Here is a 26,081-nt window from a genome sequence, read left to right as displayed (position 1 = left end):
GTCTACAGATTTGGATATCATACCATCTTCTGCCCTGTATTCAAAATATTGATTTACATCGCGAACAATTATAGAATTTGGGACAATAAAATGCTCCTCACTTTCAACCATGATGAAAAATTGCCTTTTTCCTATTCTATCTCCTCTCTCTCTCTCTCTCTCTCTCTCTCTCTCTCTCTCTCTCTCTCTCTCTCCCCCCCACCCCCCCCCCCCCCCCAAATCATTTAAAAATATAATTTCTTAGCCGTCACAAATTCTGTGCTGCTTAATTTTCCCATGTGATATCTTTCCAAATGTTCTGAGTGTTCAAAAACACCACATCTGTAACATGTTTATTATTTCTTGTGATCTGTGTCTGGAAAAGTATTATATAGGGCCATGTTTTTTCTTGATGGTTCTTACAATTCAATCGTGCGCATCTTTGTTGACTTCTTAGTTGATATAAAAATGACGTAGCAGGAATAACTACAGTTTTCAAGCATTTGGCTTTATTTCCATGCTGTAACCAATTTGGGACTTGTGCTAGTTCTGGCTCGAAGAGCGTGTTTTTAAAATTTATTTATATAATCTTTATTGTCACAAGTAGGCTTACATTAACACTGCAATGAAGTTACTGTGAAAAGCCCCTAGACCAGCGCATTCCGGAGCCTGTTCGGATACACCGAGGGAGAATTCAGAATGTCCAAATTGCCTAACAGCATGTCTGTCGGGACTTGTGGGAGGAAACCGGAGCACCCGGAGGAAACCCATGCAGACACTGGGAGAATGTACAAACTCCACCGAGACAAATGACCCAAGCTGGGAATTGAACCTGGGACCCCGGTGCTACTGTATCAACGTTTATTGCTCATCCCTAGTTGCCCTTGAGAAAGTAGTGGTGAGCTGCCTTCTTGAACCTCTGCAGTCTATGTAATGTCATGAATTTTAACAACTGATGTGCCCTATGGTGACCTTTTTGAGAAGGTCACTGGTTCAGGCTATAATCAGCGCACTATCTAGGATAACACTTAAATGTAGTAGTATAGCACTCCCTCAGTACTGATCTTCAGGTAAAATAAGCTATTTCAACTGAAGCCCTGTCTCCCAGACTGGTTGTGAAAGGTCCCATGGCACGATTGGAAGAAAAGCAGGCTAATTCTGGTTCTCAACCAACACCATGAAAAGAGATTATACTGTCATTTATCTTTATTTGCGAGAACTTTCTTTTTGCAACTTGGCTGTATGTGCAGACACTCCCAATAGTATTTGTCAGACATTTGGACCACCTGAATAAGGGCTTTTGTTGTTCTTGACATGTGGAAGACACTGACAATGCAGCACTTGTCCATGCCTCGTTGTCCTGAACGTAATTAGAGTCAACTAATTTGTTGGACTGAATTTCTTTTAGGCCAGACTGCGTAGAGGTGTGGCAGGTTTCCTTTCCTCAAAAGAATGAGCCTGTTTCATTTTCAAAAAATATACATTTTTAATCCAAACATTGCCAAATTCTCACATACAAAGGTGTTTCAATATAATGCAACCAATTTGTCATTTTTATTTTAAAAAAGTAAAAGTAACAACACCGCCCCAAGCTGCTGAACACAAACAGGTCCTTAAAGAAGATGATGAATAGTTTCCACCTGGAATAGAACCCTTCTTCTGACCCTCTCAAGCAATACGTAATCTTGTAAAATCTCAGGAACTATGCTGAGATCTTAGGTGGCATTATCGACCTCCAGTTAAACAGAGCTCTCTGGGCTAAGGCCATGACAGCAGCCTTACTCTCCTCCAGAAGCTCCGGTGTGTCCGACACCTCAAAGATCGCCACATGGACACGGCTCCAGCCTAACCTCAACAATGGGACCCAGAACCCAACCAGCTTGAGGCAGGACCAGAACACGTGTGAGTGGTTCACCGCCCCCTCAAACAATGCTCACACCTGCCTTCTAATTTGGGAAAGAACCCACTCATGCCTACTCTAGCCAAGTGCGCCCCACAAACTACTTTAAACTGTATTATGCTCAGCCTGGCACAAGAAGCATTGGAACTCACCCTATGTTAAATCCCACTCCACACCCCTCCCTCTAGCCCTTGGCGCGGCTCCTCCACTTCCCCATTACCTCTAGTGGATTACTCACCTGCAGCTACTTAAACCCTCTCCCTTCCCGGAGTGGCAATTTTTCCAATATCGCCTCCTCCCCAATGGCACAAACCTATGATTTCCACAAATTGGCGACTGTAATGACTGTAATCTAAAATGCTGCCTAAATTGGTTCGGGGCTCAAGAGACGCCACCACAACGACTTGATGAGAACCTGACCGGAGAAAACAGAAGAGGAGCAGTAACCAACACCCTTAGACATGACCCTACACAAGAGGCCTCCTCCATCTGCCCCCACCTTGGCTCTGGCTCCTCAAACCACCCTCGCAATCTCACGATGTTCCCTGCCCAGTAATAGACCATTAGATTTGGTAGCACCAGCCTGCCCGACTGTCGCCCTCTCTGCAGGAAGGCTCTTCGAATCCTTGGAGCCTTACCCACCCAAACAAAGACCGAGATTAATTTATCCACCCTAACGAAAAAAGATTTAGGGAGGAAGATCGGGAGACACTTGAACACCAATAAGAACCTCTGCAGAACGTTTGTTTGATGTCTGCACTCTACCTGCCAAGGGAAGTGGGAGGACATTCCTCCAAGGAAAGTGGGAGGGCATTTCATCTCTTCAAGACTCGCCCCCCTCTACCGGACTGGCCAAGTTTAGTTTGTGTCACAGAACCCAGTCGTGCCACGTTAATATCTAAATATCCGAACTTCGTCTTGACCAGCTTAAACGGCAGCCTTCCAAAATCTGCCGACCTCACTTCACCGGGAAGACTTTGCCCGTGCTCACATTCAATTTGTATCCTGAGAAGGATCCAAACTTCCTCCAACATCGCCATTATCTCTCCCCTATTAGCGAGAGGATGAGAAACATACAACATCAAATCTGCATAAGGGGACCCTCGATGCTCCTCTCACCCCCCCCCCCCCCGCCTCCCTCAATACCCCTCCACTCCCCCGATGATCTTAAGTGCGATGGCCAACGGCTTAATTGCTAGCGCGAACAACGCGGACAGCAGGCATCCCTGCCTTGTGCCCCTATATAACCGAAAATACCCTGAGCTCACCGCATTGGGCTGGACACTGGGGACATTATACAGCAGTCTCACCCAGGAGGTAAATGTTGGTCCAAACCCAAATCATCCCAAGATCTTGAAGAGGTATCTCGACTCCACTTGATCAAAAGCCTTCTCCGCATCCATGGAGATAATTACCTCCGGGAGCACCTGCCCCACAGAGGACGACAGGACCACGTTCAAAGGTCTCCTTGGGCGGCACAGTGGTGCAGTGCTTGGCAATGGCGCCGAGGACCCGTGTCAATCCCGGCCCCGGGTCACTGTTTGTGTGGAGTTTGCACATTCTCCCCGTGTCTGCATGGGTCTCACCCCACACCCAAAGATGTGCAATGTAGGTGGATTGGCCGCCCTAAAGTTTCCCCTTATTGGAATGTTAGAAAAAGTTTCCTGATGTTGGTTGACCACTGTCGGCCCTTGACAAACCTTGTTTGGTCCTCAGAAATTACCTCTGACGAGCACCCTTCCAGACACTTCGCCAAAACCTTAGCCAATACCTTAGCATCGGCCTGTAAGACCCACATCCTTAAGGGATCCTTTTCCTTTTTCGGGATCTGGGAAATCGACCCCTGCGCCAATGTGGCCAGCAGCACGCTCCTTGACAATCATTTTTTTAAATCATTTATGGGATGTGGGTGTCGCTGGTTAGGCTAGCATTTATTGCCCATCCCTAGTTGCCCTTCAAAAGGTGGTTCTAGAACCGCTGCAATCCCGGAGATGTAGGTACACTCACTGTGGTGTTAGTGAGGGAGTTCCAGGATTTTGCCCCAATGAAAGTGAAGGAACGGCGATATATTTCCAAGCCAGGGTGGTGAGTGACTTGGAGGGGAGCATCCAGCTGGTGGGGTTCCCGTGTGTGTGTGTTATCACCACAGTCGCTGTGGAGGGATCCTCTACCATCGACGGCCTTTGTTTCTGGAATTCCCCCATAAGATTTACTCGACTTCTGCCTGGTGTTATATCCTGCAGACATCTCACACTGGGGGAGAAACCAACCAACTTCAATTACTTCCCCTTTCTACCAACAAAAATGTCCATTAACCAGGTATCAAGGCACTGAAATGAAATTGAGACTCCAGTTTTGAATTTCCCAGCAATGGCAAGAGTTAGATTCAAGTTTCTTCTGATGGAACATGTTTAATTTTGTGCATACCAGTAAAAGTTCAGCTAGCAGTTTGCCTTCACCTAACACCCAGTACGATTGTGACTACCTCCCTAGATAGGCTCCCATTTGGAAGCATTCTCAGTGTGTCTTGGGTGACACATCTTTGTGGCCAAATGTTCTCCTGCGGCAGTTTGAAGTTGCACCCAGTGTGCAGTATGATGAGGGGGAAAACCCCTGCTGTAATGAGGTGAACCATACACCGGTAAAAGCATGCGGAAAGCTTGTTGCCGATTTTACAAATTGACCCAAATGATACTGTTGAACTTGATGGGTATTCCTGCACAATTTCTGTGTAATGGGTACTCTGCCATTGAAGGTGTGCAGATGTAATGTTTTAGCCCCATTTGTTAGTCTGTTTGTTTGTGAACCATGTATCTAAAAAATCAGTGGACTGGTTTCAACAAAATTTGGTTCACAGGGTCAGGCCCGAGGAAGAACTGGTTAGTTTTTGGTGAAGATCCAGATTCCATCTGTTAACATTGCAGATAGGGCAGATTGACTTCTTAGCACGTGGTATGTTTTATTTAAAATGTTGTTGATTGTTTTAGCATGTTGTGGTTTGTTTCAGCTACTGTGATGAAATTTGTCACAGATGTCAAAAAGTGAATAGAATTTTTGGAGCAGGTGGTTGAACATGGATTGGTCTGAAACCCCCTTAGTAAGATGGAACTCTTAATAAAAGATTATTTTTCAATTTTATAGGTACAAAGCATCAACCAATCAGAAGGACATCTTAAGAAAGAACACTGTAATTGTAAATAATGTGAATTAACACAGTATAGCATGGATATGGGCTCTATTGAGTATCCTCTTGGTTTTACTGGATTGACGTGCATTGTGCTTCATTCCAAATTGCAAACACGTTAGGGTGGATTAGCTCCAGACATGGTGTATTGATTTTTCTAATCCTTTACTTAATCATCTTTGACCTGATATAATTTTAACTGGTCAAAATGTTGCTTGTATGGCATTCATAATTTCTCTAGCTTCAGGTTTTGCTGTATGGCACAAGTGAGTTTGATGTGTACAATTACATTTACAGCAAGGGAGAGGGGGGTTGGAAGGACCAGTATGCCAATGATGTAAAAGCAGAAATGGTGGCACAAATTGGAAACACAGGCCTTCGTGAACAAACAATTTAAATGGAGCAACTTAAAGTGAGGACTTCCGAAAAAATTAGAACCCTTCCAATTGAAGGTATTTAATCCCAATTTGAGGATGAGGAAGCATAGTGTGAACTGGCATCTGTATTCTGTGTCGTAGATTTGGTGCAAGTGGGAGCTTGGTGCAGAGTAGGAAGGAGGTTCTACCTTTTACTCTTGTTTTCTTGTTACTTGTGACCTTTACTTGTCTCCAAATTTGGAGATTGTAATTTTCTATTACTAATTAACCGTCTGGTAAATAAATAAGGTTAGGCAGACATGGCAGGACTGGTAATATATCCCAACTGCAACATGATATCTGCGATATGTTACTGCAGCTCGGGTAACTTTGCTCAGAGATGCTGATGTTGCAGGGCATCTGATAGGGGAGAGATAACTGGGCACTTTGATCCCTGAGACAGTTGCACCCGCTTCGGTTAGAGTTAGTTAATTGCCAAAGGCAGGGAAGTGTGATTCTGAGTCAGGCAGATAGATATGGGGGATTCAGAATGTTGCATTGGAGGAGCCTCGGCTCTTGACTCTTACTAACACGGATGAGGTAGTGAATGAGGCCAAGGACTGTGGCATGGATGAACAAAGGGCTTCTCCTCTCAACTGATGATGCACTTGGAGGGAGAGAATCCAGTTGCTATGCTCCAATTAGGAACCAAAACCTAGGTGGAACTGAGAAACACTGAACCTCAAAAGGTAGTAATCTTTGGATTATTGCCTGAGCCACATGCCAAGTTTGTCCCTCCAACCACCGACTTTTGTTTTCATCCTCAAAATTAAATTCATTTTTCATATTTTAGAATCATAGAATCATAGAAGTTTACAGCATGGAAACAGGCCCTTCGGCCCAACCAGTCCATGCCGCCCAGTTTTTTACCATTAAGCTAGTCCCAGTTGCCCGCACTTGGCCCATAACCCTCTATACCCATCTTACCCATGTAACCATCTAAATGCTTTTTGAAAGACACAATTGTACCCGCTTCTACTACTACCTCTGGCAGCCCATTCCAGACACTCACTACCCTCTGAGTGAAGAAATTGCCCCTCTGGGCCCTTCTGAATCTCTCCCCTCTCACCTTAAACCTATGCCCTCTAGTTTTAGACTCCCCTACCTTTGGGAAAAGATGTTGACTATCTACCTTATCTATGCCCCTCATTATTTTATAGACCTCTATAAGATCACCCCTAAGCCTCCTACGCTCCAGGGAAAAAAGTCCCAGTCTATCCAGCCTCTCCTTATAACTCAAACCATCAAGTCCCGGCAACATCCTAGTAAATCTTTTCTGCACTCTTTCTAGTTTAATAATATCCTTTCTATAATAGGGTGACCAGAACTGCACACAGTATTCCAAGTGTGGCCGTACCAATGTCTTGTACAACTTCAACAAGACGTCCCAACTCCTATATTCAATGTTCTGACCAATGAAACCAAGCATGCCGAATGCCTTCTTCACCACCCTGTCCACCTGCGACTCCACCTTCAAGGAGCTATGAACCTGTACTCCTAGATCTCTTTGTTCTATAACTCTCCCCAACGCCATACCATTAACTGAGTAGGTCCTGGCCTGATTCGATCTGCCAAAATGCATCACCTTACATTTATCTAAATTAAACTCCATCTGCCATTCGTCGGCCCACTGGCCTAATTGATCAAGATCCCGTTGCAATCCTAGATAACCTTCTTCACTATCCACTGTGCCACCAATCTTGGTGTCATCTGCAAACTTACTAACCATGCCTCCTAAATTCTCATCCAAATCATTAATATAAATCACAAATAACAGTGGACCCAGCACCGATCCCTGAGGCACACCACTGGTCACAGGCCTCCAGTTTGAAAAACAACCCTCTACAACCACCCTCTGCCTTCTGTCGTCCAGCCAATTTTGAATCCAATTGGCAACCTCACCCTGGATCCCGTGAGCTTTAACCTTCTGCAACAACCTACCATGCGGTACCTTGTCAAAGGCTTTGCTAAAGTCCATGTAGACAACGTCTACTGCACTACCCTCATCTACCTTCTTGGTCACTCCCTCAAAAAACTCAATCAAATTTGTGAGACATGATTTTCCACGCACAAAGCCATGCTGACTGCCCCGAATCAGTCCTTGCCTCTCTAAATGCTTGTAGATCCTGTCTCTCAGAATACCTTCTAGCAACTTACCTACTACAGACGTTAGGCTCACCGGTCTGTAGTTCCCAGGCTTTTCCCTGCTGCCCTTCTTAAACAAGGGCACAACATTCGCCACTCTCCAATCTTCAGGCACCTCACCTGTGGCTGCCGATGATTCAAATATCTCGGTTAGGGGACCCGCAATTTCCTCCCTAGCCTCTCACAACATCCTGGGATACATTTCATCAGGTCCCGGGGATTTATCTACCTTGATGCGCTTTAAGACTTCCAGCACCTCCTCCTCTGTAATATGCACACTTCTCAAGACATCACTATTTATTTCCCTTAGTTTCCTAACATCCATGCCTTTCTCCACCGTGAATACCGATGAGAAATATTCATTCAGGATCTCACCCAACTCTTGTGGCTCTGCACCTAGATGCCCTTGTTGATCCTTAAGAGGCCCTACTCTGTCCCTAGTTACTCTTTTCCCCTTTATGTATCTGTAGAATCTCTTTGGATTCTCCCTTGCATTATTTGCCAAAGCAATTTCATGTCCCCTTTTTGCCCTCCTGATTTCCCTCTTAACTCTATTTCGACAATCTCTATACTCTTCAAGGGATCTACTTGATCCCAGTTGCTTATGTACGTCATATGCCTCCTTCTTCTTTTTGACCAGAGTCTCAATATCTCGAGTCATCCAGGGTTCCCTACTTCTACCAGCCTTGCCCTTCACTCTAAAGGGAATGTGCTTACCCTGCACCCTGGTTAACACATTTTTAAAAGCCTCCCATTTACCAGCCGTCCCTTTGTCTGCCAATAGTCTCCCCCAATCTACCTCTGCAAGTTCCTGTCTGATACCATCAAAATTGGCCTTGCCCCAATTAAGAATTTTAACTCTTGGGCCAGACCTATCATTCTCCATAGCTATCTTAAAACTAATGGAATTATGGTCACTTGTCCCAAAGTGATCCCTCACTAGCACTTCTATCACTTGCCCTTCCTTATTTCCCAAGACGAGGTCAAGTTTTGCCCCCTCTCTAGTCGGTCCATCCACATACTGAATGAGAAATTCCTCCTGAATACACTCAACAAATTTCCCTCCATCCAAGCCCCTAATGCTATGGCTGTCCCAGTCAATGTTGGGAAAGTTAAAGTCCCCTACTACTACCACCCTATTATTCTTGCAGCTATCTGTAATCTCCTTACATATTTGCTCCTCAATTTCCCGCTGACTATTTGGGGGCCTGTAGTACAGTCCTACCAAGGTGATCTCTCCCTTCTTATTTTTCAGTTCCACCCATATAGACTCAGTGGGCGAACCCTCGGATATATCCCCTCTAAGTACTGCCGTGATGTTCTCCCTAATCAAAAACGCCACTCCCCCTCCCCTCTTACCTCCTGTTCTATCCTTTCTATAGCATCTGTACCCCGGAACATTGAGCTGCCAGTCCTGCCCCTCCCTTAGCCATGTTTCAGTCATAGCTATAATATCCCAGTCCCATGTGCCCGTCCATGCCCTGAGTTCATCCGCTTTGCCCGTCAGGCCCCTTGCATTGAAATAAATGCAGTTTAATGTAGACCTTCCTTGCTCTCTGCTCTGCTTTCTCTGGTCATGCTTTACACACTCTCCCTTCCTGCCTTTTGTTTCTGTCCCCACTGACTTCCTACATCGGTTCCCATCCCCCTGGCACATTAGTTTAAACCCTCCCCAACTGCACTAGCAAACACCCCCCCGAGAACATTGGTTCCGGTCCCACCCAGATGCAGACCGTCCGATTTGTACAGGTCCCACCTCCCCCAGAATCGGTCCCAATGTCCCAGGAATTTGAAACCCTCCCTCTTGCACCATCTCTCAAGCCACGTATTCATCCTAGCTATCCTGTCATTCCTACTCTGACTATCACGTGGCACTGGTAGCAATCCTGAGATTACTACCTTTGAGGTCCTACTTTTTAGTTTAACTCCTAACTCCCTAAATTCAGCTTGTAGGACCTCATCCCGTTTTTTACCTATATCGTTGGTGCCTATATGCACCACGACAGCTGGCTGTTCACCCTCCCCCTCCAGAATGCCCTGCAGCCGCTCCGAGACATCCTTGACCCTTGCACCAGGGAGGCAACATACCAACCTGGATTCTCGTTTGCGTCCGCAGAAACGCCTGTCTATTCCCCTTACAATTGAATCCCCTATCACTATAGCTCTGCCACTCTTTTTCCCGCCCTTCTGTGCAGCAGAGCCAGCCACGGTGCCATGAACCTGGCTGCTGCCACCTTCCCCTGGTGAGCCATCTCCCCCAACAGTTTCCAAAACGGTAAATCTGTTTTGGAGGGAGATGACCGCAGGGGATCCCTGCACTGCCTTCCTACTCTTCCTCTGTCTGTTGGTCACCCTTTCCCTATCTGCCTCAGTAATTTTAATCTGCGGTGTGACCAACTCACTGAATGTGCTTTCCACAACTTCCTCAGCATCGCGGATGCTCCAAAGTGAGTCCATCCGCAGCTCCAGAGCCGTCAAGCGGTCTAACAGGAGCTGCAGTTGGACACACTTCTTGCAGATGAAGGAGTCAGGGACACCAGAAGGGTCCCTGACTTGCCACATCTCACAAGAGGAGCATGACACGGGTCTGAGCTCTCCTGCCATGACTTAAACCTGAAGTTAAATTTGAACTACACTACACAGCTAGGAGAAAGTCAAAGAGAGAGAAATCACTTACCAGTTACAAGCCAATCACTTACCTGCTGGCTGTGATGCAATTGCTCCAGAGACTCCCTCACAGCTCTGCTTCTCTGCACCTCGTTCAGGTGAGCACCAAATTCCCTTAACTAGTTAATTAATTGACTTAATTAATTTTTTTTTTTTTTTTTTTTTTTTTTTTTTTTTTTTTTTTTTTTTTTTTTTTTTGGTCACTCCCCTCTTACCCGAACTCAGCCTTACCCAAACTCAGATACACTCTGTTTGCCTTCAGCACTCTGTTTCTAAAGGCACTTCAGCCACACCCTTTGTATCCTTCCTGATTTACAGTCAGCCAATAGGCCTGCTCCCAAAACTGATCTCTCTCCCAAACAGCTGACCTGCAAGGTAAGGAAGTGGTTAATCAGTACTTACCTCACCCACAGCGCGCCCTTTTAAACTGTCCCCTCTGCCTCGCAGCTCCCGCGCTTTTTGAAACTCCCGCGCTGTTTCCAAGGTCCTGGCTCCCTCTCTCTCCCGAACAGCTGACCTGCAAGGTAAGGAAGTGGTTAAGCAGTACTTACCTCACCCACAGCGCGCCCTTTTAAACTGTCCCCTCTGCCTCGCAGCTCCCGCGCTTTTTGAAACTCCCGCGCTGTTTCCAAGGTCCTGGCTCCCTCTCTCTCCCGAACAGCTGACCTGCAAGGTAAGGAAGTGGTTAAGCAGTACTTACCTCACCCACAGCGCGCCCTTTTAAATTTTATTTGGTCTTAATACACATGTGAATATTCAAGTTAGTTAATGCCTGAAGGATGGGTTTCTTTGACTAAAGCAGAAGTGTTTTTGCTTAAGCACTTGTGTCATGAGAATGTCGCTTTAAGAAATGGTTAGCTGCTCATGTTACTGCAGTGATGTCAGAGTGTGGGTGGAGCTGAGCTCTGGTTCTGCTTTTTCAGTTTCACTTTGAGAAAAGCTTGGGTGTGTCTGTCTTTTTGGTTTCGTTTTTTCAGTGTGTGTTGCAGCTGAAGTCAGCCAAAGCAGCTGTATTGTTGAGCTCTCTGCCATGAAGGACTATCTCTTGATCATTTGGTGAATTCAGAGGAATTATAAATCCTTTCAGTAGTGACTGTAAACTCTGATGTGCATATGTTTAAATGTTTGTTAAGTCTTCTGGGTATTAAAAGAACAACATACAGATTACTTAGTGTTGTATTCTTTGGGGGGTGTATTTGATTTACTGGTTGCTAAGATATTCACTGTTTGTTTTAAAAAGGTTAACTTGAGTTCACAGAATAAACATTGTTTTGCTTTAAAGAAGAACTTTTCTCTTTCTGAAGTACCACACTTGTAGAGTGGGCCGTGTGCTCCCCATACCACAATCTATTAAAAGTTGTGGGTCAGGTGAACTTCATGATACACTTTGGGGTTCTCTAAACCCTGGCCCATAGAGTTATAGAGTGGTGCAGCACAAGAGGTGACCATTCAGAACTATAGTGCCTGTGATGGTCCAATTCCACTGCACCCCGTTTGGGATTGTATCATTTATGTTATTTCTTCCGAAGTACATCACTGTACACTTTTCTTTATTAAATTTTATCCACCATGCACCCTCCCATTTCACTAGCCTATGACCTAAAGTCTATAATCACTTTTGATTATACTTCCAAGTTTTGTGTCATCTGCAAACTTCAAAAGTGTGATCCTGCACCCAAGTTCAGGTTGTTGAGTACCAAAAATAGTGGTTCTTCATATATACTGTTGCAGGGCACCATTGTACACTTCAGTCTGAAAACAGCTGTTCAACTCTTGACATCTATCTCTTGGCTAATTTTGTTTCTATGCTACCACTACCTCTAACCTCATGGGTTTCAATTTTGCCAACTAGTCTGTTATGTGACACTTTATTGAAATGCATGGACTTGATGCAGTTGTAGCTCTTGACATTGTTAATGTACTTTTGTACTTCCAAACTTGGTGAAACTATGTACTATCACAATGAGGTGATGAATTAAGAGTAATGCAAAAAAGATATTGGCACAATATTAGGTGTGACATTTTGAATCAAAATACAGTAGTTACAAAATGCTAAATAAGCTGGTAATGACTATTGCATTATTCTGTCATGCCATTTCACTTCTCCTGTGCCACTTTCTGCTTTTTCCCTTCCTTACTGGGAACAGCTGCGATTTTATGCAATTTACACATTCTCAAAAAATCTCCGCTGCTGCCATATCAGGTTTTGTTCTGTTAGTCTGCATTGGAGAAATTCAGTGTGACTTTCGCTGGTAGTTTTACATTCTGCATAATTGGACAATCTGGGATCAGAGTACAGATGTCTTACCAATGCAGCTGGTTATGAAATGGTTTGAGTGTTTCTCCATATAAAAGATTATACTTGCACACTTGCTATTGATTTGTCACAAAGGTTTGGAGGTAGGCTGGCTTCCAATTTTGATCAAAGAATTGGATGTACATCACATTGAAGGATTATGATACCATTCATTTCCTATTTAAGGCTCTACAAAAATTGTGCTGAGTTCAAGAATGGGTTCTCAAGGACAATTAGGGATGGGCAATAAACGCTAGCCAGCAATGTCCACACCCCATGAATGAATAAAAAAAGAAGGCAAGTTGGAGGAAGATAAAGTAGAATGCTCATAGGACAGCCGTCCTAATCAGCAATGTTACTTAATGGTTAATGTTGTGATCGGCGTTGAATATGTAGGCACAGATTTTGCATTGAGGAAATCTTGGACACCGTGACAGCATTAATGGTCTGAAACAAAACTAACTTCCATTCTGCATATTTTGAAGTCTCAATGGCTTTTTTGTTTACAATCCCTCAATTTGGTTCTATTAATCCGAGCTGTGCTACACTATATTGTAATTTCAGGGAAATTGGAAATACGTTGATATGTAATGCCGGAGGCGTGGTGTTTGTGCTTTGCCATTGCTTCCAGAGCTGGAAAGAGAAGTGGGACTTGTGCCTGTATAGTGTGCAACATGGTATGCTGAAGGTGGTTACAAACTATGGGATGTCTTCAAATCTCCTTCATTAACAAGCCCAAATAGTAGTGTGCAACAGCTGTCGCTGCTGAAGCAAACATTTCTCCTCCCACTGATTGATGACGAGTAGAGGGCATAACCTAATAATTTTGCACCCAGACCCATCTTTGCAAACATATTTTCCCGAGGACTGAATTTGGAGATCCCTTTGAGTAGAAAAATACAATGCGGGAACAATTTGTTTGAGAGATTGATGTCATTGTTACACAAATGTCTTTGCTGGACTTGGTTTGTCCTCAATGTGGAAGAGCCAACAAGTGCAGTTAATCTGCAAACTGGTTTATCCTGTGCTGGCTTTATATTTTGTTGAATTGCCTATGTAAATTGCTGTGCTCTAGGGGAATAAAAATTCTGTAATGAAAGCATTGTATGACTTGACGAGACTATTTCTTTAAATGCCAGGTTTTTTAAATTTTCTGCTAGCTTTTATCTTTTTTTATAAAATCATAGTTTCAGTTAAAATCTTTCAATGTTGACAAACTCCAATAATGCAAATCAAAACTCTATATTGATTTTTTAAAATGTCTGCAGACTTAACCGCCATCTTTGCTCCAGTGAAATTCATTGCCTGGATTTTCATTTTGGTATATTTTAGCGAATAAGAGTGATGTTTCTTGAGGTTAAAATTTCAATTGTTTTATCCACAGTGGGTGTTATCCGGTGCCCGGTGTGCCGCCAGGAATCCAGGCAGATAGACTTGGTTGATAACTATTTTGTGAAGGATTCCACGGAAGGAACAAACAATTCTGACGAAAAGTCATGTCAGGTAGGACTGGTCTATTCCTGATGTTTTTAAAATTAGATTGAAATCCCAAAGGTACTGTGGATAAATAGTGTTAAAGATAATGGCTGGATCTGAGCATTTTCTGTCCAGCTGCCAAATCAAAAAAGAATTTGGAAAAAAAAAATGAAGCTGGCTTTTGTAAGGAGGATTTTGAAAGATGGGCTTGTTGAGGGTAGGCTACAGATGAAGTTTTGTAATTATGAAGATAGTGCACTGTAGAATTAAGAAAAGAATGTCCAAGTGGCCAGAGCCCCATTCTATATGATCTTAGCAATGGGACTAACCCTATAGAATTGGACTGACAAAATAACAAGCTATTATTTTGTACGCAATTTGTGGCTCAGTTGGTGGTGCTCTTCTCTGAGGCAGAGGTTGTGGGTTTGATTCCCACTCCAGAAAATCTAGGTTAATATTCAGTGCTGCATGTTACGACGCCATTGGTTGGGGAGCAGTCATTTCTAGTCCCCCTTGACCTGAAGTCGCAACGCAATTAAATTAACAAATAATTCTTAGAAAAATGCCTGAAGTCTATGGCCCATATACATACAATACATACAATATACATTACAAAACGCGCACACAACAAACAAACAAGAGGGGAAGAGAGGAGTGAATATAATAATTAAAGGAAATCAGGTTTTCAGGTTGTTGTCCTTAAGCACTCCTTCCTCCAAAGTAAGTTTTCTGATCCAGGTCCTGTTTGCAGCCTGTAATGGTTTCACTGTAGATTCATTCATTCAGGTTCTCTGTAGGTTCAGAAATACATCACCTCTTACAGCCTTTCTGGTGAGAGAGAGAGAGAGAGACGAGAGGGAGCAAGTCCTTATCCTTGTATGTCCAGGTCTCAACTCTGCTTTCCTTGGGTCTCTGGAAATCATCCCACACAGGCAGGACGTAATCACCATCTATTAAATAAAAGTAAATTTACTGCGGATGCTGGAATCTGAAACGAAAGAGAAAATGCTAGAAAATCTCAGCAGGTCTGGCAGCATCTGTAGGGAGAGAAAAGAGCTAACGTTTCGAGTCCGATGACTCTTGTCAAAACAGGCAGAATACAGAGCAGGATTCTCCGATGGCGAGTCAGAGTGAAACACGACGACGCGAACGGGCTGCCGGCAGCATCGATTCAGGCCCCGAAAAGGGGCCAGCAGCTGGGCCGCGGGAAACGCGGTGGGCATGGCGGCAGAGCAGTGCCGTCATCGCGCGACGCCTGGATGACGCCGCGTCATTTAATATGCGCAATCCGCGCACAGGCCCCGACAGAGAGATGGCTGAGCCCCGCCGTGCCGCTCCCAGGATCCGGGACAATGACCTGGAGGCATTGCTGGACGCAGTTGAAGAGCCAAGGGTGATCATGTGCCCAAGACGTGGCCACCAGTACCCAGCCAGCACAGTCAAGCGCAGCTGGCGTGAAATGGGCATCGCCGTGAGGACTGTGGGGCACACCCCTGCTCTGGAGACCAGTGCCGCAAGAAGCTCCACTACCTCACGAGGGCTGCCAGGGTAAGTACCCCGAGAGTTCCCCCGTGCCACCCCCCCCCCCGCCCCCCACATGTCGCCCCCCCTCCCACATATGCAGGAGGGGGGGGGGGAACACAACGTTCCACCCGACCCACATGGGCACCACACCCCCTTTGCGAGCTGGCATGGCGTGGTGCCCAGTGGCCCCCCCCCCCCCCAGTCATAATGATGCCAACATCTGCACGTCTTGCTGCTGACTGCCTACCTCTTGATGCTTCCCCCCCCCCCCCCCCCCCCCCCCCCCCCCCCCCTTGCAGGACAAGACAGCCCACAACCATCGTGAGCGTGCAAGAACCGGAGGGGGATCACCTGTGCTGCACCCCTTCACCGTCCATGAACAGAGAGCTCTGGACCACGCTGGGGGAGCTGTCACCCTGGAGGTAGCGCCATGCCAGATCGGAGGCGCAGTACCAAGTGAGACTCTCTGCCTGGCAACGCTCCCTCAGCCCCTCACCACCCCCCCCCCCAATACTGCACCCTCCACGCCCCCACACTTCACCCATCACACTGCCCCCTCCACTCCCTCACACACGACTCCGCATGTCTAACGATACGTGCTTTATTGTGTATTCCAGGGCCAGCAGCTGATCGTCTCGGAGAAGCCCCCGCCGTCCAGGTCTAAGTTCATCCGCCCACAGGGACGCACACCAGGGAGGGGAAAGAAGACGGACAGGAAGGCCCTCTTCCGAGGCACAGGAAGCGGACGCACAGAGGACCGACAGAAGCGACACTAATGAGCACAGGACGGACAGTCAGGACACTGACGGCCATGAGACAGACGAAGAGAGGACGGAGAGCCAGGAGAGCGACGGACAGAGGACGGGGATTCTGGACAGTGACGCACACAGGACGGCTAGACAGATGATGGACAGACCGGACATGGCACCTCACATGGGCCGGGGACAACGTCCATCGGTCCAAGGCTCGACCCAGGAGACCCCAGACCTGGGGCCCGATGAGGACGTGGACCTTGTGTCACTGCTGTCACCCAAACTCTCCACCCTCGCAGATACACTCACCTCGGTTGGGCACATTAGTGATGAGGCTTCTGGGACACTGACTGGTGCGCACCACACAGCCGAACCAGTACAGCAGGTGGAGGTAGGAGGTAGGAGCAGTTGAGGGGCTGGACGGTCTGAGGGCAGGCCAGGCGCAGCACCCAGCTGCCGCACAGACGGTTACCGAGTTCCTGGACTTACCAGACCCACCCACAGGCGTTTGGAAACCAAGGGAGTGGACAAGGGGATGACTGCCGTCTTCCAGCATCTGCAGACGCAGTTGGAGGAGTCCATCCGCGTCCAGGAGCAGGGAGTGGTGCCGGTCATGGCCGCCACCCAGGCCGACACCGCAGGGGTGGCGAACGCGGTGGAGGCAATGGGGGCAACTGTTTTGGCCCTGGGCCAGGTTCTGCAAGGCCTGGGGCTTCATGTGCACGCGTCATCCGTGGCCCAGGACAGGGCTGCCATCTCACAGGCAGCCATGTCCCAGAGCCAGCTGGACATCGCTGCCGCGCTCCGGGGTTTGGCCCAGTCTCCGCAGGCCGTGGCCCAGTCTCCGCAGGCCGTGGCCCAGTCTCCGCAGGCCGTGGCCCAGTCTCCGCAGGCCGTGGCCCAGTCTCCGCAGGCCGTGGCCCAGTCTCCGCAGGCCGTGGCCCAGTCTCCGCAGGCCGTGGCCCAGTCTCCGCAGGCCGTGGCCCAGTCTCCGCAGGCCGTGGCCCAGTCTCCGCAGGCCGTGGCCCAGTCTCCGCAGGCCGTGGCCCAGTCTCCGCAGGCCGTGGCCCAGTCTCCGCAGGCCGTGGCCCAGTCTCCGCAGGCCGTGGCCCAGTCTCCGCAGGCCGTGGCCCAGTCTCCGCAGGCCGTGGCCCAGTCTCCGCAGGCCGTGGCCCAGTCTCCGCAGGCCGTGGCCCAGTCTCCGCAGGCCGTGGCCCAGTCTCCGCAGGCCGTGGCCCAGTCTCCGCAGGCCGTGGCCCAGTGTCCGCAGGCCGTGGCCCAGTGTCCGCAGGCCGTGGCCCAGTCTCCGCAGGCCGTGGCCCAGTCTCCGCAGGCCGTGGCCCAGTCTCCGCAGGCCGTGGCCCAGTCTCCGCAGGCCGTGGCCCAGTCTCCGCAGGCCGTGGCCCAGTCTCCGCAGGCCGTGGCCCAGTGTCCGCAGGCCGTGGCCCAGTCTCCGCAGGCCGTGGCCCAGTCTCCGCAGGCCGTGGCCCAGTCTCCGCAGGCCGTGGCCCAGTCTCCGCAGGCCGTGGCCCAGTCTCCGCAGGCCGTGGCCCAGTCTCCGCAGGCCGTGGCCCAGTGTCCGCAGGCCGTGGCCCAGTGTCCGCAGGCCGTGGCCCAGTGTCCGCAGGCCGTGGCCCAGTGTCCGCAGGCCGTGGCCCAGTGTCCGCAGGCCGTGGCCCAGTGTCCGCAGGCCGTGGCCCAGTGTCCGCAGGCCGTGGCCCAGTGTCCGCAGGCCGTGGCCCAGTGTCCGCAGGCCGTGGCCCAGTGTCCGCAGGCCGTGGCCCAGTGTCCGCAGGCCATCGCTGAGAGCATCGGTGGCCTTGCGCACATGCTTGATGGCGTCGCACAAGCCCAGCGGGAGGTTGCACAGTCCCTGACAGGGATGGCGCATTCCCTGAGCTCCATCGCTGCGAATGTTCAGACCTTGGTCAATGCCACAGCAGTCCTTCAGGACTGGCAGCGCCAGGTGTTGGTGGTGCCACGGCACTTGTCTCCGCTCGCACCACTGTCCCATAGTGAGGCCCGGGGGCCACTGGGCTCCCCGAGGGGGGAGGAGATTCTGGGGCCCGTCCCGGTGACTCCAGCAAGGGAGGTCCCGGAACACACTGACTCCCCCCGTTCCGTCCCTGGTGCATCTGGTGGGCAGCGGGCAGAACAGGGTGGCGCCACGCCATCCAGCACGCCAGCCGAGCAGCCTGGCCCATCCAAACCGGGCCGCCCCAGGAAACATGTGCCGATGGGGAGCCACGTCGCAGGGCAGGAGTCTCAGCAGTCCGCCTCCACTCCTGCTGTACCGTCTGGGGAAACACCAAGGCGTAGTGGTAGGGCCTGTAAGGCAAAGAAGTTAGACACGTAGTAAGTTGGCACGGGTGCAGGGCAGAGCTTAGTTATAGGGGCTAGGGCATTTGTATGTGAATGTCACGATTAAAGTCACGTGTCACACCAAACCTAGATGCCTCTGTGCTATGTCCAGTGCCTGAGGGGTCGTGAAGGGGACTGAGTGGCGCTGTGGTCTAAGTTCGGTACAACGGCAAGGCCGGGTGTGTGCCCCCCCCCCCCCCCCCCCCCCCCCCCCCAAAACAGTCCGGAGTCCTCGGCACACTGACACCAGCTACCCCACATGGCCATGTGATGGAGAGTCCGTGACGCATTCAGGGACCACCGAGGTGGAGGGTGTAGCTGTGGCCATGCGCCAGACATTGTCTAACGGTCCGGAGCTCACTGCTCATCGCAGAGCGGGTTGTCATCATACAACATGGCACTGATCACACCCGCTTACACAAGCAACTTGAGTGAGACCATCCTGTTGTGCCGCAGGTGTAAGGTGCTGTGAAAGTGGTGGTGTGGGAGCTAGGGTTGTCGGATGGTGTGGTGGGTGCTGGGTGGTGCGATTGGGCGGAACGGTGGTGCGAGTGCCTTGCTGAGCGATGCCCTCCCCCTAGTTCGTGAAACGTGCGGTGATCAACGCATTGCGTGCTCGCTCGCCAAGCTGGTGGTGTCGTGCAGCTACCCGGCTATATCCAGCCCGCATGTCGTGCCTGTGCGCGCGCACCCCCCCCCCCCCCCCCCCCCCCCCCCCCAAATCTTCCTCCTCCTCCTCATGTGCAGATGCGTCACCCTCATCGGGCTCCCCCTGTGCCTCCTCCTCCTGGACATCGCCCCTCTGCTGGGCTATGTTGTGCAGCACGCTGCAGACAACAACTATGCGGCCGACCCTCTCTGAATGGTACTGGAGAGCCCTGAAGCGCATCTTCAAGAGGCCAAAGCACCGCTCCACAACACCCCTGGTTGCTGCATGGCATTCAATGTAGCGGGTCTCCGTGTCGGTCTGTGGCCTCCGTATAGGTGTCATCAGCCATGACCGCACAGTTCACACAAACAATTGACAAAAAGGAATCAGGAATCACTCATAGTCACCATTAACACCCCCCCCCCCCCCCCCCCCCCCCCAAACTAATGTTCGATGTTATCCAGTTCTTGAAAGTGCAGAATGAATAATGCCTATGAGTTGCAGAACCTCTCCATCCTTCCCCTCAGTTCAGACTTAACCTTCTCAAGAGTCAAGAATTCCAACAGGTCCCCCCGCCATGCCAGGGCACAGGGTGGAGAGGTTGCTCTCCGACCCATCAGGCTCCGCCTTCGGGCGATCAACGAGGTGAAGGCTACAACATCTGCCTCCGCACCCATTTCCAATCCCGGCTGGTCTGACACCCCGAGTATGGCCACCTGGGGGCCCAGTCCAGTTTCGCGTGCACCACTTTAGAAATTACCCTAAAAACCTCCTTCCAGGAATCCTCTAGCTTTGGACAGGCCCAAAACATATGAACGTGATTAGCGCATTCACTCTCCGGAGCACCTCACACCAGAACCCCTCCTCCATATCCTCTCCCAACTCTCCCTCCCACTTTGCTTTGATCCCTTCCAGTGGTGCCTTCTCCTCTTCCAAAATAGCTCCGTAAACCGCTGACACTACCCTCTTCTCCAGTCTCCCTGCCGTCAGCACCTCCTCCAGCAATGTGGAGTCCGGCTCCATCGGGAAGCTCTATCTTCTTTCTGGCAAAATCTCGAACCTGCATGTATCTAAACATTTCCCCTGCTCCAGCCCATACTTCGCTTCCATCTCCTTCAGCCCTGCAAACCGACCCCCTAAGAAACAAATCCGTTAGTGTCTTAATCCCCTTCTCCTCCCATTTCTGACAATTTCCATCCCACCTCCCTGGCTCAAATCTGTGGTTCCCCTGAATCAGCATTTCCCTTGACCCTGCCCCCATCCCAAAGTGTTGGCGAAACTGCCTCCAAATTCTCAATGAAGCTATTATTGCCGGACTCCCTGAGTATTTCCCCGGGGCTATCGGGAGTGGCACTGTTGCTTGTGCTTTCATTCCCGACCCCTTGCACAAACTCTCCTCCATTCTGACCCACTGGGAATCAACCCCCCTGACCCAGCTCTGCACCTTCTCCACATTCGCCGCCCAATAGTAATACATCAGGTTCGGAAGACCCAAACTCCCTGCCTGTCTTCCCCTCTGTAGCAACACCTTTCTAACTCTGGCCATCTTCCCTCCCCATATGAACGACGTAATCCTTCCCCCAATCTCTGTGAAAAAAAGCCTTCGGCAGGAAAATCAGCAGGCATTGAAAGATAAACAGAAATCGCAGCTACACGTTCATTTTAACCGTGTACACCCGACCCGCCAGTGACAGAGGGAGACCATCCCACCTTGCCAGATCAGCTTTCACTCTCCCCACCAATCTAGAAATGTTGTACCTGCGGAGCCCCCCCCACTACTGGGCAACCTGCACCCCAGGTACCTAAAGTGAGCCCCTGCCCCCACCCCCGGCCGAGACACCAAGATACTCACTCTTGCTTAGATTTAGTTTGTACCCCGAGAAAGACCCAAACACTCGAAGCAGCTCCAATATTCCCCCTATCGACACAGTCAGTTCCGACACGTATAACAGCAGGTCATCGGCATATAAGGACACCCTATGCTCTATCCCCTCCCACTATTTCTTTCTCTACCCCCAAACTACTTAATGCGATGGCCAGCGGCTCAATCGCCAGTGCAAACAGCAGGGGGGGACATAGGACATCGCTGCCACTATTGAGCTGATGTTTGTGCGGACGCTCGCCCTCGGCTCCTTATATAGTAGCTTTACCCAGTTCACAAATCTTGGTCCAATCCCAAACTGCTCCAGAACTGCCATCAAGTACCCCCATTCTACCCGGTCAAACGCCTTCTCAGCGTCCATGCCACAATCACGTCTGTTTCCTTCCCCTCTGCCGGTGCCATAATGACGTTCAATACCCTTCGAACGTTTGAAAAGAGCTGCCTCCCTCTCACGAAACCCCGTCTGATCTTCACCTATCACCTTTGGGAGGCACTCCTCCAGCCTACCTGCCAGCACCTTCGCCAATACTTTTGCGTCCACATGCAGAAGCGATATGGGCCTATACGACCCGCACTCCGTCGGATCCTTATCTTTTTTTTTTAGGAACAGGGAAATCGATGCCTGCCCCAAAGTTTGTGGCAACACCCCCTTCCCTATCACCTCTTCAAACATCCCCACCATCAGGGGTGCCAGCTTGTCCTTTAATTTCTTATAATATTCCACCAGAAACCCATCCAGCCCTGCCACTTTCCCTGACTGCATCCTCCCAATCGCATCCTTTATCTCCTGCTCCACTATCGCTCCTTCTAATGTAGCCCTGTCCCCCTCCCCTAACCTCGGGTACTCCAACCCATCTAGAAATTCCTGCATCTCATGGTCTCCCCCAGGTGGCTCTGACCTGTACAACCTCTCATAAAATTCCTCAAAAACCTTGTTAATCCGATTGGGAGCCACCACCAACTTCCCTGCCCTATCCCTCACCTGAACAATTTCCCTTGCCGCTGCTTCCCTCCGGAGCTGACCTGCGAACATATGCCCCAAACAAATGCTCGTCTCAGTTGGCGCACCACTTTCCTGGTAGATAGTCGGTCAAAGCTCGCCTGTTGTTCCTTCCTCTTTTCCAGCTTTGCTGGGTCTCCATCTTCTGCATAACTCCTATCTACCTCTAACATCTCATCTATTACCATCTGCCGCTCCAACCTCTCCTCTTTGTCCATCCTGGCCGGAAACAAAATCACCTCCCCCCTCACCACCGCCTTTAGAGCCTCCCAGACAACTGCCTTCGACACCTCACCCATATAGTTGAAACCTACATATTCCTTAATTACCTTTTCAATTTTGTCACAGAACACTTGGTCCCCCAAAAGTCCCACATCTAATTTCCACCCCGGCCTCTGCACTACCACCTCCTCCAGTACCATATCCACCCAATGCGGAGCATGATCTGACACTGCAATTGCCAAGTATTCCGACCCCTTAACCCCAGCCAACAAAGCCTTCCCCACCACGAAAAAGTCGATCCGCGAGTATACCTTATGAACGGGAGAAAAACGAGTACTCCCGTTCCCTCGGGTGCAGAAACCTCCAAGGGTCCCCCTCCCATTTCCACCATTTAGCCCAGCCAACGCCTTCGCCTCGCCCCCCCCTCCCTCTCTGATGGGACCAGCGAGCGCGGCTGTGACCAGTCACACCTTGGCTCCTGCACCAAGTTCCAGTCCCCCCCCCCCCGCCCCCCCCCCCCCCCCACTATGTCCAAGTCGGGGATGACCCCGAACACCTTCTTTGCGAATCCCACATCGTCCCTATTGGGGCCGTATACACTTAACAGCGCCACTAACCTCCCCTCCAGTGCCCCTGTGACCACCTGAATGTTCATGGAGTAGGTCCGCTTTCTGTTCATAAACACATCCCTGTTCTCCGATGGTGGACGCATGGTGACGTGCACCCCTTCAATCACCCCCTGGACCATCGGTATCCTGGCCACGGAGGAGAATCCGCTGCCCAGGCATCCTGGTGTGCGCGGTCTTCTGGAAACTGGATGTACCGGTCGGCGATGGCATACAGGGTGTCGGTTACTGCTCGGATGCACCGATGCCTGTGAGATACCGGACAGGTCCCCGCTTGGCGCCTGGAACGACACCGTCGCCTATAAGTTGAGGGCTACCGTCACCTTGACTGTCACTGGGATAGCATGTCTTCCCCCCCCGTTCCATATGGTGCCAGGTGTGCCATAAGGTGGTATATATGTGCGACGGTCTCCCTACTCATTCGGAGTCTCCTCCTGCGTGTCCTGTCCGTCAGGTCCTCGAACGACATGCGGTGACGGTACACTCGAGGCCTCATGGGGCGCCTCCGGCGTCTTGGCACCACCATCTTTTCCTCCCCCTTCCCCTGCAACCCCATCAAGATCAGAATCCTCGTCCTCTGCATCCCCGACGATGTGGTGGTCATTGTTCGCCTCCTCCTGCACCTGGCGGGCGGGCCTGCAGTCTGAGCAGGTGGCATGGGGCTCTCTGCAGCCAGTCCCTCTGCTGCAGCTGCCGCAGCTTCTCTGAGCCGCTGTGTCGACGCTGCTGAAGGGCTACCTGCAGGGCAGCGTCTCCCACCACGGCGCCAAACATCGCTGGCTGGTGTGCAAACATGACGATCTGCAGGAGGGGGGCGGGAGGCGATACAACATGTTTAACGTTGGTGCTTTGACACCTCGACAGCCAAGTGCCATGGGATACCTGTTCCCCGGTTGCCTGGTCTCACTAGAGACACGCAGGCACCCTGACCCCTGCCCACAGTGTCCTTGCACTGCCCAGTTTACCCCGTCCCCCCTCATTGCACCACCATGGGCATGGAGGCCCCCTGCCCCCCCTCCCCCAACATGACTGCATCCCTCCCCCTCCCTCCGACATGCTGCCTCCGAGAACGCCGGCCACTCACCTCCTCACCACATTGTCAGCCAGCACGACTGGCTGACAAATTTATTTAGCAGGGGTGAACGGCGACGGCATGACCTGGGGTCACGCCGTCAGGACTTCGGCCCATCCAGGCCGCTGAATCGCCATACTTAGCACCTAGGGCGATTCTCCGGCAGGCACGGCACCGACCTCGATGAAATGAAATGCACTTATTGTCACAAGTAGGCTTCAAATGAAGTTACTATGAAAAGCCCCTAGTCGCCACATTCCGGCGCCTGTTCGGGGAGGCTAGTACGATGATGCTGGTCGCGCCGGTTGGGGGAATGGCGGGACGGCATCGGACCGGAGTCGCGCGAAAAATCGGCGCAAACGGCAATTCTCCCAAACAGCGCGGCATGGGAGAATCCTGCCCCACTGTCTTTTGGCCAATTCATTGGCCACCAGCCAACCAATCGAACAGAGTCCCATCCCATTTCTGGGATGGCACAAAATCTGGGTTTGCTGTTCGAAAACCAGCATCAAACACTATGTTGCAACTTCTTGAATTCCTCATTTTCTCTGCCGCATGACTTAAAGATACATCTCCATTAAGCGTCCATGGATCAAAAATGATAGCAGCAAAGATAAAGGAAGGGAGAAATAAGGAACTCAGCAGGAATGACCCGTACAAGCACGTTTTATACTTCACTGCTGTAGGTGCTACTTTCCAGGATACTTTAAACTGAGTCCCCTATCTGCTCTCTCAGCTAGACATAAACGATCCCCTGGCATGACTTTGGGGAAGAAAACAAAAAGGCAGTTGTCCTGGTCAATATCTGGCCCTCTTGTTTTTAGTGATGTTGAGTTTAGATCTGTTTGTGGGTGCTTGATGTGGCTAAATCTATCTTATTTCCAACATTACAACAGTTGGTTACAAACGTCCTTCATTGACTGTGAAGCGCTTTGTGATGTCCTCAGTCGTGAAAGGTGTTACATAAATGGAAGTCTGCCATTATCTTTTTGACATGTTTTTGGGAACTTTCTTTGCTGATTTATAAATCCTAATAGCTGTGGATAAATGGAGCAGCTATTGAAGATTGTTTTATTATTGTCTCACATTCTGTGCAAATAGTCTCATCCTTCATTAGGAAAACACTGTACCAAACTAAGAAAAAAACACAACCTAATATTTGAACTCATCAACAAAACACTGATCAGCCATAAATAACATCCCAAGGTGCTTCACAGAAGCACAGGGAAAGTTTGGCATCAAGCTAGAGATTCTGTTGAGTAAAGGAGATCGATGGGTGGAGGTGTTTCCAGGAGAAAGATTCCAGCGAGTGGGTCTTGTGTGTAAAAGATATGGCTGCCAATGGTGGTGAAGAATTTAGGTTGGTGAAATGCACAAGTCAGAGGGATGGCATGCTTGGGAGAGGTTTGGTAGGTTGCTGTGGAAAGGAGATTGGATATTGGGAGAAATAAAATCATGGAAGGATTTTGTGAAAACAAGAACTTAGATGTTCGAGGCATTCGGGGTGATAATAGGGATGCTTGGCCTAATGAGAGAGGATGTGAAGGGTAGAATTTGACATGTTCAAATTTATGGTCCCCACTCCAAGCTCTGTGCCACTGACTATTCACTGTCTGGCCACTGTCTCAGGTTGACCCTGATTATACACAACTTCACTGTCACTGTTTCTGACCCTACATACTCCCATTTGCACCTCCAAACATCATCAGCCTCTGTCTCTGCTTCACCCCAGGTGCTGCCAAAATCATCTCATCCTCCCTGGTCACCTCCGTGTTTGATTACCTTTTCGGGCCTCCCCAACTTCCTCTTGAAGGTTATAATTCAACATTCTGAAATATTATGAGGTGGATTACCTGGGGCAGTGGAGTTATGAAGGATGTCCCACAGCAATCCACTCGATACTTCAAGGAGCGATGCGGGTTATATACAT

The 26,081-nt window shown here is 49.8% G+C and overlaps 1 protein-coding gene across 2 annotated transcripts in view; it reads left to right on the top strand.

Moving 5' to 3' along the window:
- The window catches only part of LOC140393925 (E3 ubiquitin-protein ligase TRIM33-like), a 256,428-nt gene that overhangs the window by 41,244 nt on the left and 189,103 nt on the right, over nucleotides 1–26,081 (top strand). For both annotated transcript variants that reach the window (XM_072480565.1, XM_072480564.1), the window contains exon 2: nucleotides 13,972–14,090. In XM_072480565.1, the coding sequence (XP_072336666.1) occupies nucleotides 13,972–14,090 (119 nt within the window). The remainder of the gene's footprint in view (nucleotides 1–13,971; nucleotides 14,091–26,081) is intronic.

The sequence above is a fragment of the Scyliorhinus torazame genome, chromosome 17, assembly GCF_047496885.1.
Source record: "Scyliorhinus torazame isolate Kashiwa2021f chromosome 17, sScyTor2.1, whole genome shotgun sequence".
NCBI lineage: Eukaryota > Metazoa > Chordata > Chondrichthyes > Carcharhiniformes > Scyliorhinidae > Scyliorhinus > Scyliorhinus torazame.
This window is presented reverse-complemented; position numbering and strand designations above follow the sequence as displayed.